Source organism: Ictalurus punctatus, chromosome 28, assembly GCF_001660625.3.
Source record: "Ictalurus punctatus breed USDA103 chromosome 28, Coco_2.0, whole genome shotgun sequence".
NCBI classification, from domain to species: domain Eukaryota; kingdom Metazoa; phylum Chordata; class Actinopteri; order Siluriformes; family Ictaluridae; genus Ictalurus; species Ictalurus punctatus.
Genome location: NC_030443.2, coordinates 8857833 through 8871771, shown reverse-complemented (window position 1 = coordinate 8871771; position 13939 = coordinate 8857833). Strand labels below are relative to the sequence as shown.

Genomic DNA, 13939 nt, shown 5'->3' with positions numbered 1-13939 from the left:
GATTTATGGATTTGGACAAATTACAATATTAGAGAATGACATGGTATCAGTAAACATTGCTCAACAGAACCTATGCACTACGTTAGCTAACTAGTTAAGTTAAATATGATGTACATATACACTTAGTGCAATCCACCTTTGACAAATCTAAGCTAGTTAGCAGTTAGCTCACTGGCTAGCAATTCAGAGCAGGAATTCCACCCAAATTGTGTCCATGATCCTGGCTCTTTATTAGTGTAAATGTTCTGGCTGTTTGTCATTTCTTGAAAATCACAGGGAAAAAAACATTTGCTGTACATGATAATTATTATTAGCTTCTTACTTTAAATTATTATGATTTGGAATTTATGGCCGACCTGTGCTGTTGCTGAAACTTCCAAAGTTTGGTATAGACATCGAAGGTACGGCCAAAATAGGACTGCCACTGCTTGTGTCCATACTGAGGGAGATCTCTATAATTGGGATTGGGGGGAGGGGGAACACAGACATTAATCACATTACAGAGCATTTTTTTTTATTATTATTAAGAAGTAAAGACAGTAAACTGGGAATAAACAATAAGAGACTGAAAGAGGAAGCAATAATTGCTTATTGTATACATTTTCCCTCTATTTTATTTACTGTATTTTGTGAGCCAGTGAGTGTGTAAATAATCTGTCATTTTTATCATTCCTAATAACATGACAGTAAAGCAGAGGTAAGAGAGGAAAGAGTGCAGGATGAGTGACAAAAGAGATGGGGGGGGGGGGGTTGTAGGAGTGTGGATGGGTGACAAAGCTAGGGCTGTGGTGACTCATAGTTATAACTTTCACCCTTTCCTTACGCTTTTGCTCTCACTTTCTCCCTCATTTGCATTTCCTCTTAGTCACTCCCTTGTTCCCTACCTCCGGCACCATTTTCCTCCTCTCTCGTTTCCATTCTTTCTGTCTGATCATATCTCACTCATTTTCCCATTCTCTCCTTTCACCCAAGAGAGAACTAGGCTGCACTGGCATCATCACGGAGTTGCTATGACAACACACATGGGTGGTAGATGTGCGCGTGCGCGCGCGCACACACGCACACACACACACACACACACACACACACACACCTCACCATCTCCCTTTCCTCATTTACACAAATCACACAACAAGCTTCAGCACACCAAAACACCCTGCGGAGGGCAGCAGAGACAATGGCAGCATGAGATTTATGGGTTGGCCAGGCGCCTTTCAGATAGGTACCAACATTAGTTAGTGTTTAAGAGGTGGATCAGGATGGAAGGTGGTTCATTCTAAAGAGTCACATCTCTAATTATAAAAGGGAGTACACACTTTATAAAAATAAATAAATAAAAGGTTACAATGACCTGGTTGCATTTTTTCTTATTTTCCCTTAAAATGTTTGATTGTTTTTCCCCTTAATTTTTATACATTGTAATTTCACACTGAGGGAGTTCTGACATGGTTTTTCTTGGTTTTTTCTTTAACATTACAAAAAAATGCCATTTTAATAGGGGTAAGTATAATTTTTATATCCACATTATATGAGAGTTAAAATTAATTAATGAATATCAGCTCAAAGTGCACACTTTCCGCTTTAATTTATATATTTACATCCAAACTTGGTGAACAGTGTAGGGATTAAAGGATTTTTTTACAGTCCCCTATGAAACTACTGGAACGGAATAAGCAATTCATTTGTTTTTGGGTATGAGATCAAAATATGAATATGAGACGAGAGTTCAGGATTTCAGATTTATTTCCTGGTATTTACATCTAGAGGTGTTACAAAAGGTTTTATATTGTTTATCAGACCACCCAATTTTTAGGCTTTACAAAAATATGTGTCAATTAACTCCATAAACCCCGACACTTGGCGTTCGTTCCCCGGCGGAAAACGACTTATCGGACATTTTCAATTAGTATAAACAAATTAATTATTTTATCGCCGCAGTTCTGGTAGAAGATTAGTCAGGACACTAGTGGCTTTCTGTGTGCAGTTTCATGACTGTGTGCTTAACTGCGGGTGAGCAGAGGGCTGGGAAAAGGGCAGAGTTTGAGTTCCCTGCTGGGCAAACAATTCACACCTCTCCACGAAAACATTGAGACAAAGATAAATCGGAGAGCACGACTAAAGCTTTTTTGATAGTAAAACACCGTATACAACTGCCACAATAAAATTATAACATTTAAACCAAAGATCGGACTTGTATATACGTTTACTACCTTACATTACCTACATAAGCGAAAATCCAGTTCGCTCACGGTTTTATAAATCATGCACATTTCCATCGGTATAAAGTCCATCAGCTTTATTGAAGAAAACAAACGCAAAGTTCCATATTTAGTCACAAATGTCCTCTTAAAAATGCATTGTGTTTTGGTATCCCACCCCACTGGAATTCAGTAATTAGCCATAAACTGGACTGAGACACATTCTAAAAAATGCTAATCTGCTTTGGCTATGCTGAACAACCCGCCTCCAAAATTTTAATTAGGCAGTCTAACTTGATTGACACCCCCATGGACTAATTGTAGATACTTCAAGCTTTCAAACAAGCCCAAACTCGACATGATTGACCACTCTGAGGCTGAGAAATTCAAAAGCGTATTCAGCACAACTAAACCTTTTATGCGCGCATCCATTGGACTTGAGTTGTGGGTCAGCGGGTACAGGCCAATCAGCAAAGCGCTACAGGACCGTGCAGAGAAACTATCAGAAAATGGCAGGTCCGCTCTAGCGGTCTTCCTGCAAAACTTTATACAGCAAGTTTTTGCATGTTTGGCGGTTTTCTGATCGCCAGTTTCCTCCGGATTTTCACTCAGCGTGCAGTTTATCGGCATCTTATAGCGGCGGCGTGCTCCCGAAAAAGCCTGAATGCATCACAGCTTCTGGAGGAATTATTTCGGAGTAGCTTTTTTTTTTTTTTTTGGAGGAAGGCGGTGTGGATTGAGTTGAGGAGTATTCCAGCATGGAGTGGGCACGGTCCTTGGCAGGTACGTAAATTATGTGGCTTTCTTTTTTTAAAATTAATTTTGCTTGTAGTATGGAAATGGTTTTTTTTTTCTTTTTTTTTTTTTTTTTGCATGCAGTATGAAATTCTTGAGTTTTGCATGCAACACGGCAGTGTATCTTTTCTATATGCAATATGGGGCGGGTGTGGATCAGATGGTAGAGCGGGTTGTCCACTAATCGTAGGGTTGGCGGTTTGGTTCCCGGCCCATATGACATCACATACCGGAGTGTCCTTGGGCAAGACACTGAACCTCAAGTTGCTCCCGATGGCAAGTTAGTGCCTTGCGTGGCAGCTCTGCTACCATTGGTGTGTGGGTGAATGTGTGAATGGGACGCAGTGTAAAGCGCTTTGGATAAAAGCGCTTTATAAGTGCGCCATTTAACACGGCAGTGTTTTTCTACATGCAACACGGCACTGCATTTTTTATAATAATAAACAACGGCAAATTCACCAGCATGGGTTATACAGAAAATATATTATACATAATATGTAGAATTATTATGTAAATATGAGCCATTTTAGTATTTACTATGGGTGATTTTTTGGTACTTCTTGTACTTTGTATTCATGATTATTGATTGTTACAGAGAAGAAGAAAAATGCTCCTGATCCTCCTCACACTTCTGATGAGGCCTTCTCCCACGTTACCCACATGAGGTTTCCACTGCAAAACTGACAGCTCTATCTACCCTCCACCCCCAGAGAAGTCAGAGGAGAGGGTCACTCGTGTGTCTATTATTTGAACCATTAAGAGAGCAAGTGCTCCTTCACCTGGGGCTCTGGCACTATTTTTAATAAACATTATATTTTATAAGTATGTTTCAGACTCTTTTGTATGTGTGAATTTACACATTGTGTAACAGTTCATGCAACTGCCATTTGTTTTCATTTTGTGCCTTTAAAAAAAAAAAGTTTGCTATTTCTATAAGTCTGCAATTTTTAAAGGCTTTGTGCCATTTTTATAAGCTTTTTGCCATTTAGAGAGGTTTTATGTCATTTAGAGATGTGTTAAAAGTAAACAATTTTTTAAGATAATTTTAAAAAAATAAATTCTGAATACATTGCCCCAGGTAGGCTAGGTAAAAGAAGAAATACTTGACAAAACTGCTAATTCTTAGGTGTCTACTTTCATATGAGCCATTAACCACTACTGTGGTGTGTGATATGACAAAACAAATCAATGCTGAACACAGGTACCCCCAAAACAGACAAAAATGCCATTTTTTGGCTACTGTGAAAAGTTGTTAAAAACACTTGAGAAAATGGAAGTTTAGATGGAGTTTGTTGAATTATTTGCTAGACCTATGGGATATAGTTCTGATGATTTGCAGGCCAAAGTGTTCCCATGCTCAATCATGTTTATGGACTAAGTCACAAACAGATTTGGCCCCTTGTCATCTTGGGAATATCAGTGTTGTGTTCTGCCTGCACATGAAGCACAAAAGACAACCTCAGAGTCTGGCCATCAACTGATCATCTAGTTCACTAACATCTTTCATGGTGCGTAACCTGCTAACTTTGCACAACCGAGCATCTTACTGAAAAATTGCACTTTACTTAAACCTTTATAAATAGACAGCATTAATAAACCAGTTACAGGTTAAATGAATAACATTGATTATCTTGTTACAATGGCACCTGTCAGAGGCATGGGATATATTCGGCAGCAAGTGAACAGTCGGTACTCAAAGCTGATGTGCAGGAAAAATGGGAAAGTGTAAGGATCTGAGTGACTTTGACAAGGGCCAAATTGTGATGGCTAAAGGACTGGATCAGCACAGCTCCAAAACCGCAGGTCTCATGGGGTGTTCCCAATATGCAGTGGTTAGTACAATGCCTTGCAAAAGTATTCACCCCTCTTGGCATTTTTCCTATTTTGTTGCCTTACAACCTGGAATTAAAATGGATTTTTGAAGGGATTTTATCAATTGATTTACACAACATGCCTAACCCTTTGAATATTTTTATTGTGAAACAAACAAGAGCATGGATATTTATTAAAAGTGAAAAGTGGCACCAGCTGTGCTGCTTAGTTATGGTGCAGCAGGCGCTCAGTTTACAGACGAAGCTCTCTATCAGTCTACAGCCTTATCCACACCTATGGTCATGAGCTATGGGTAGTGATCGAAAGTCTAAGGTTATGCGTACAAATTATAGAAATGAGGTTATTTGTAGGGTTGCTGGGCTTATTCTCCTCAAAGTAGAATAGCTGCTCTACAAGGATGCCTCTGATGTCTCAGGCAAAGCCCAGTGAATAGAGACCCTGGACAAACCCAGGACCCACTGAAGAGACAACATCTCACAGTTGGCTTAGGAAAATCTGGGGATTTGTGGCTAGGTATAGACAAGTCTGAACTCTTCATCTCAGCCTGTTGCCATCATAAACCGCACCAGGAAAAATAGAAGAAAAATTAATTAATGATGCATTCTTCATTTTTATAGATAACACTGAGCCATACAGTGTCAGAAAGCACATAAACAAATATGTAATGAGATAATGAACAAGTCAACATACCCAATTGAGACATGCAGTTGGCATTATGTTGCCTTTTTTTTTTTTTTTTACTTTTTAGAAACATAAGCAGTATCTAAGCAACATTTTGGTTTTCTATGATCCGCCACGCCTACTCAGATCAAAAGATGCAGGCTATTTGATGGTACCTCGAATAGTGAAGGCTACAGCAGGGGGAAGAGCTTTCTTTTATAGAGCCCCACTGTTATGGAACAGTCTTCCAATTAGTGTTCGGGACTCAGACACAGTCTCAGTGTTTAAGTCTAGGTTTAAAACGTATTTGTTTACTCAAGCCTACCCTGAATAGACTTTCTATTATGCTAATTCTCAGTCCTAATAATCTTTTCTCTCCCTCTCACCTACTGCCGAGCCACACACGATTTTATGGAAATACTAGAGATCCTGATCCTTTCTGATCTCCGGACCTGCCTGATCCGTTTCGGATGTCCTGCCTCTGGATGGAGCTCTAATCTACTCCAACTCCAAACTGCTGGGACTACGGCTGCTTCTAAGGCCATACAGACTTCATATAAGTCAATAATGAACTTTTTCACAATATCTGTTGTTACCCAAATGAGGATGGGTTCCCTTCTGAGTCTGGTTCCTCTCAAGGTTTCTTCCTCTTAAAACATCTTAGGGAGTTTTTCCTTGCTACTGTCTCCACTCAGTGGCTTGCTCAGTTGGGATAAATTCGCACCTTTAATATCTGTATACCGTGTTGATATTTCTGTAAAGCTGCTTTGAGACAATGTCTATTGTAAAAAGCGCTATACAAATAAAATTGATTTGAATTGAATAAGCCTGGTAGCTTAAGGACAAAAGTAAAGAGGTAATCTTCAGACACATGTCTTGGCTGAAAGGGCAACTCCAACCTTAAAAATTAAACATTAAATACATTGATGTTGAAACATTTGTGACATGCTTAGCAATCCTGGTGCAAATTTTTGGTTGATACAGTGTTTTATTTTATTTTTTATTATTTTATTCCCGTGACAGGAATTGTGGTTATGTACCACATTAACATCACAGGTGGACGTTGCTAGTGCAGTTCAACAATTTCAAGCATAAGGCTTCGCAGTTAAGCCCAAAAGACAAAACAGCAAGTGCTACTGTTTTCTCTCACCATTTTCCAGCTTATTGTAGAAGTAACGGAGAACACAAATGTTGGACTCAAAGTTCTGGAATATAATACAGCTTTACAAGTTACAGCAAAGACTCGCCTCAGCTAGTTAGCAATCTATGAGATGACAAGCTCAGTGGTATTGACAGCAGAATCAACTTAATTCTAAGACATACTTTTTTAAACTTGCATTTGACTGTTGATGTCTGTTTATTTATTATTAACTTTTATAAATTTTTAAAAATCTTTTTCTGTGTACTGCTTATTTTGTGTACAGCACATTGAGAAGGTGCTTAAAGGCGCTTTATAAAATAAAGTTTATTATTATTCCATCCATCTTAAACCACTTACTCCTTTTCAGGGTCACGGGGAACCTGGAACCTTTCCCAGGGAGCATCGGGCACAAGGCGGGGTACACCCTGGACAGGGTGCCATCCAGGGTGCACAATTACATACACACTCACACGCCCATTCATACACTACGGACACTTTAGACACGCCAATCAGCCTACCATGCATGTCTTTGGACTGGGGGAGTCTCGACCCTGGAGGTGTAAGGCGAACATTCTAACCACTAAGCGCCCAGATTTTTTTTGTTTGAGCAGAGTATATAGATGAGGAGGTAAAAGAGCTGCACAGACTGGCCACAATCAGTAGGTTGCATTGTAGGTAATATAGGAAACCATTAGCCGAAATGAAAATAGACAAATATTAACTAAATTTAAAATAATGGTTAACTCAGAATTTCATTACAAAGTAAGTCTTGGACAGTACAGAGGATCACACATTAATTATAATTATTAATTTTCAAGTCATTCAGGGTAGTTTTTTCCTTTAGGTTTTTGGATGTTCATTCAGAAGGACTAAAGTAATTACAGAAGAAAAATAAAGTAGCCCATCATACAGACCGCAGGCCGTTGAAGAGCTGCTTGGATTTGTCCAGCAGATAGCAGAAGTCTGTCACAGTTTTCCTCTCACCAAGTGGGATGTCATCATCAGCTCCCACCCCAGTCATGACAGCTGTGATATTAAAGCAGAGAAACTCACTTTCAGAGGAGATTGTCGCCAAAGCATCATCGCCGACTGTCAAAGCATGCAGGCAAATGAGTCACTGCAGACTACAGAGCTGTTAGCAAAATCAGCAAAGCAATTATACAGACACTAAACATAGCACAAGCGTGAAATGCGAGTGGCATGTAAGTAGATAACATCTATTTGTTTTGTATGACCGAACAAAAATCACTGCTCAAAAAATTCCTTTTTTGACTTTTGTTTGTGCAAAGTGTATGTGCACTGTGACAAGTGTATTATAGCATGACAGAATTGACATGATCAAAATCATGCAGCATGATGTTAACCATGTCAACTACAAGTAGCTACAGTGCATCCGGAAAATATTCACAGCGCTTCACTTTTTCCACATTTTGTTATGTTACAGCCTTATTCCAAAATGTATTCAATTCATTATGTTCCTCAAAATTCTACAAACAATACCCCATAATGACAACGTGAAAGAAGTTGGTTTGAAATCTTTGCAAATTTATTAAACATAAAAAACAAAAAAAGTACATGTACATAAGTATTCACAGCCTTTGCCATGACACTCAAAATTGAGCTCAGGTGCATCCTGTTTCCACTGATCATCCTTCAGATGTTTCTACAACTTGATTGGAGTCCACCTTGATTGGAGTAAATTCAGTTGACTGGACATGATTTGGAAAGGCACACACCTGTCTATATAAGGTCCCACAGTTAACAATGCATGTCAGAGCACAAACCAAGCCATGAAGTCCAAGGAATTGTCTGTAGAACTCCGAGACAGGATTGTATCGAGGCACAGATCTGGGGAAGGGTACAGAAACATTTCTGCAGCACTGAAGGTCCCAATGAGCACAGTGGACTCCATCATCCGTAAATGGAAGAAGTTTGGAACCACCAGGACTCTTCCTAGAGCTGGCCGCCCGACCAAACTGAGCGATCAGGGGAGAAGGGCCTTAGACAGGGAGGTGGCCAAAAGCCCGATGGTCACTCTGACAGAGCTCCAGCGTGTCTCTGTGGAGAGAGGAGACAACCATCTCTGCAGCACTCCACCAATCAGGCCTGTATGGTTCTACATGTTACTGTAAATGGCCAGACGGAAGCCACTCCTCAGTAAAAGGCACATGACAGCCCACCTGGAGTTTGCCAAAAGGCACCTGAAAGACTCTCAGATCATGATGAAACAAAATTCTCTGGTCTGATGAAACAAAGATTGAACAAGCGTCATGTCTGGAGGAAACCAGGCGCCACTCATCACCTGGCCAATATCATCCCTACAGTGAAGCATGGTGGTGGTATCATCATCATGCTGTGGGGATGTTTTTCAGTGGCAGGAACCGGGGGACTAGTCAGGATCGAGGGAAAGATGAATGCAGCAATGTACAGAGACATCCTTGATGAAAACCTGCTCTAGAGTGCTCTGGACCTCAAACTGGAACCCGATTGAACATCTCTGCACCGACGCTCCCCATCCAACCTGATGGAGCTTGAGAGGTCCTGCAAAGAAGAATGGGAGAAACTGCACAAAAATAGGTGTGCATGTATATATTATGTATTATGTATAAATAATTACACAGAAATTCCTTCACTTCTAAACACTGATTCATGTCAATCTGTCACTTACGATAGATACACAATAAAATTCTGAATAAAATTCTGAATAAAAAAACTGAATAAAATTCAGTGTGTATATGTGAAAGATATGCATTAGGCCTGAGTGATACAACATGTATCAACATGTACAGGCTTCCTCAGACTTAATGGCATCGGTGGAAATCATGCTATTATAACATCTCTTTAACTAATATCTCAAAAATATCTCTTTAAATGTTCAGATTTTTGTGTGTGAACATAGTTCATCTCTAAGAAAACTATTCTCTTTGAAGACTGTGATGTCCAAAATAGATTTACTCTTCATCTTGAAAATAAATATAAAAAATAGAATACAGATAGCTGATCTATATTAAAATATATAATATAAAATGTAATCAAGCAGGAATGACGAAGTGAAAGAGTCTGATATTATACTAGATGACAAAGGATTTGGGACCAATGGAGTTTAAACTTTTTTCTTGCTAAACAGGTATGGAATTTATTTATTTTCTAATGTGGTGGTACATTAGTGTTAGATGATAGTCCCCTTAAAAATAAAACTTACAGGAATCCTGCAGGATTATAATTTTTCTGCAGGATGTTTACCGATATTCGAAAGGAATAATGAAATCTTGCACAACATATTGACAAACTATGCAGGATATTCCTAAAGGTTTTAGAATAGAGCCTTCAGTACAATAGAACCATGCAGAAATTTCTAGCACACTTGCTGCACAAAGGAAAAATCCTGCAGGATTTTATAATTCCTGAAGGACTGCTGCACACCTGCAGAAATAAAATAAAGTTCTTAATCTAGGCTACAGGACAACTTCTTATTTCCTCTAAGTTAAAAAAAATATTCTGGGAGATTATGTAGTTGAAAAAATTCATTAAACAAATTGGCAGAAATTAATCAGTTGAATAAATTATTTAATGAGTCCTTCACAACGCACAAAAAGGTGCACTTTTCACACGTATAACAATCATTTAATAGCCCTTTCTGCACATTGCAATCATTTTTGAGAAAAATTTTGATTCACTGAGATGACGTCACTCTTTGGCATCATAGTCAAACAGGCATTCAAATTCAACTGTCACCAACCATCGTGTGTCTGTAGAGGTATAGTCCCACTTTTATTAAATAACTTATACTAAATTACTGTTCCGTTATGTATTTGTGACACAACGATTAGCGTAATGTTAGCTCACTTACAAGCAAACACGGCTAATTTAATTATTTACACACAGCGGTTAGCATAACATTAGTCCGCTTACTAGCAAACATGGCTAATTTCATTATTTACACACAGCAGTTAGCAAACGTTAACTCATTTACTAGCAAACACAGCTAATTTTATTATTTACACACAGCGATTAACGTAACATTAGCCAACTTACTAGCAAACATGGCTAATTGTAGTATTCACACACAGTGGTTAGCATAATGTTAGCTTGTTTAATACAAACTCTGCCAATTTTATAGAAGGTATACATTGATGTCACTTTCCCACCAGCTGCGAAAATGCTTTTATAACTAATGATGATCAGCTTAAATTAAAGGCAGTTGGACTCGACAGTGACCCTTACAACTTGTCCAAGAACCTGTGGTCCATGGACATTGTCATGTGGCCAGAAATGGGTTTTCCCACCATTTATATGTACCTGATTTCGAGGCCATGGAAACACACTAAGCAGTGTGTGTTTTGTATGCCTGAAGGCATACAAAAGCATTGACGCTTGGTCCTACTTCAAGGCAGGATTTGTTGGAGAAATTAAAGTGACAAGAACACCAATAAACATTCTGGTTGTATGTGGACAGATATTTACAAATATTTTTATTATATAATTCTATCTGGTAAACCATAAGCTAGCTAGCCCTAGTTTGTTTGTAGCTAACACTGTTTCCACTTACTAACATTATGGATTTGTGAAGGATTAACAATCAGAGAATGAATGAGCCCCCATTGAAACCTTGGGTAGTTGCAGAGAAAACCGGGACAGTTTTGACAGGCCATTGTACACGTCTGGCAGGACTTGGACAGACATGTTCGCATGTAGCAGCACTGATGTTTACAGTTATGTCTGGAGTGAAGATGTGGGATGATGCACCGCATTAGCACAGTCGATTGCACATCATCTTTTTCCCATTTTAGATGCGGTTTTTCTGTTTTTTCACGCTGTACACTAATGCTGTCGGTCAATCTTTTTGCCGCTCAGTGGGCGTGACCGCTGCGACTTCCGGCTACCGTGACATCATGACCCTCTATTATTTACACACAGCAAAGGGCTAATTTTATTATTTACAAAACAATTTTTATTTTTTAAATTCTTTTTTTTTTTTTTTTTTTAGGTGTGAATTGTACTCAGCTTGGAAACTTTACAGATTGTATCAGTCATTATGCGACATCATTTCAATAAATAACATAATTAATTTGTGAAAATACTTCGCTTTTATTGTTAAATTATTCCCCCTGTATCCTGCACAATAGGACATAATTCCTGAAGAATATTATTCCTTCATATCATTTTTTCCTTCATAGAATTCCTGTAGGTATTTTTACTGGGAATTGAGCTGAAATGCTGTAGGATATTTGCATTATATTCCCGTAGAATTTGTGTAGTTTTTTTTTTTTTTTTTTGGAAAGGGCAGCTGATTTATTCTCGTTTCAGAGTTTGCATGGTTACCTACTTGAGAAACTGTTGAGCTAAAGAATTCTTGATTGCAAAGCAGTGACTAACAGCATGTGTTTTTGAGTTTGTTTTTTTTTTTTTTTAATGTCATGTCTGTATTTCATTCTTGTGACTGATTCATGCCCTCTACTCATCTGTATTTTTATCCTCTGGTGTATGATTTCCCTTTCAACTAGAATCTATCTTTTAGCTAGCTATGTTAGGTGACAAGTTTAATCTGTCATGATATGATACTGCAGAATGAGCCCAGTTACACTGAACCAGGTTGGTGACGCCTAAGCACGACAACTTTATCAGGCAGTAACAGTAATAGCTAGCCAGTTGACAGTAGGTAAAAAACAAGCTCTTGTTGAGACATTTTACTCTTCCACCTGATACGCAGTAGCTGTGACGGTCACACTGATGTGTAAGATATCTAAACAGTTCTCATAAAACTTCTGCACTGCTGGGCAATCCTAAGTCAACCCAAGCCAATCTCAAGTCAACATCTTTACTACATCCAAAATTGCATACAACTGTACTAAATAATAATCACTGGTGTCATTAGTACTTAGTCATATTACTTATTGTTCATTATTATTTTTGGGACATAGCCTTAATCCTACCTAAATATGTGCACACTCCACATTGAAATTAATCAACGTGGTGGACAACCCACAACAAAAGAAATATTTTAAATATTTTAGTCATTTGGTTTTTGTTAGTTTTAATCCAGAGCTAGTTAACAACCATTTTTCATCTTCGTTTTCATCATCAAATAATATTGAAGCAGGGGGCAAATCAATATACAGCTAGGTCTGTAAATACTTTAACATCGACAAAGTTATTGTTATTTTAGTGGTCTACCACAGTATATTGTAGATGAAATTAAATAATGAATATGAGCCTCAAAGCTAACATTCAAGATCATACTTTCTTTAACTTGATGGTATTTACATCCAAATCGGTTGAATGGGATTGGAATTACAGTGTTTTTTATATGTGGTCCCACCCCTTTTTTAAGGGACCAAAAGTAATAGGACAATTGGAGGCTCAGCTACTCCATGGTGCATTATTCCCTCATTATTTAATTTATAGATAAGCAGATAAAAGGTTCAGAGTTGACTTCAAATGTGGAATTTACATTTGAAAGTTGTTAACTCTCAATATGAAGTCCAAGGAGTTGTCACTGTCAGTGAAACCAGCTATCATTACATATAACATTACATGTGGCCAAATCAACTATTTGGTGCATTCGTAGAAAGAAAGAACATACTGGTGAGCTCAAGAAAACCAAAAGGCCCAGAAAACAAAGAAAACAACTCTGGTGGATGACAGAAAAACTATTTCCCTGGTGAAGAAAAACCACTTCACAACAGTTGGCCAGATCAAAAACACCCTCCAAGAGGCATGTTTATCTGTGTCAAAGTCAACAATCAAGTTATGTCTCCACCAGAATAAATACTGAGGGTTTACCACATGATACCCAATTAGTGTTCGGACTGAAGTCTAGGCTGAAAAAAAAATTGTTTAGTCAAACCTTTTGTGAATATTTTTTAATTAGGTAAAGGAGAAGATCTAGAGGGTTCATGGGCATAGAATGTTTTGGTGAACTGGGATGTATGGATGCTGTCGCACCCCTACTCTCAACCTTTCACTCAGGTTTGTTGATGGTGGAATGGCTGGCTGCTTTTTTATGTCCCAGGGTACCCTTATGTCTGTGTTCCTTCTGGCTCTCCCTTTTACTTATGCATCATAGCTAGTCTTGCTGGACTCCCTGCTTGCACTCTGCACACAAAGTACATTGTCCTTAACCATTACGGCAAAATAAGCACACCTCATGGTCTCACCCTCTCTATGTCGAGTTACACATGCTACTGATAGATATCAGTAATCCGGACCCCTTTGACTCTCTAGACCTGCCTGTTCCATCCTGATGCAAACTTCTGGTTATCATGCTATGGGGCTACTTCCCTTCAGCTGGGACTGGGGCTCTAGTCAAGAA

General features: G+C 38.6%; 1 protein-coding gene across 3 annotated transcripts in view; it reads right to left on the bottom strand.

Annotated features, from left to right (window-relative positions):
* scai (suppressor of cancer cell invasion) overlaps positions 1–13939 on the bottom strand; it is a 112521-nt gene that overhangs the window by 77099 nt on the left and 21483 nt on the right. For all 3 annotated transcript variants that reach the window (XM_017459854.3, XM_017459855.3, XM_017459856.3), the window contains exons 3-4: positions 7542–7653; positions 357–452 (exon numbers count right to left, since the gene is read on the bottom strand). In XM_017459854.3, the coding sequence (XP_017315343.1) occupies positions 357–452; positions 7542–7648 (203 nt within the window). In that variant the 5' untranslated portion in view covers positions 7649–7653. The remainder of the gene's footprint in view (positions 1–356; positions 453–7541; positions 7654–13939) is intronic.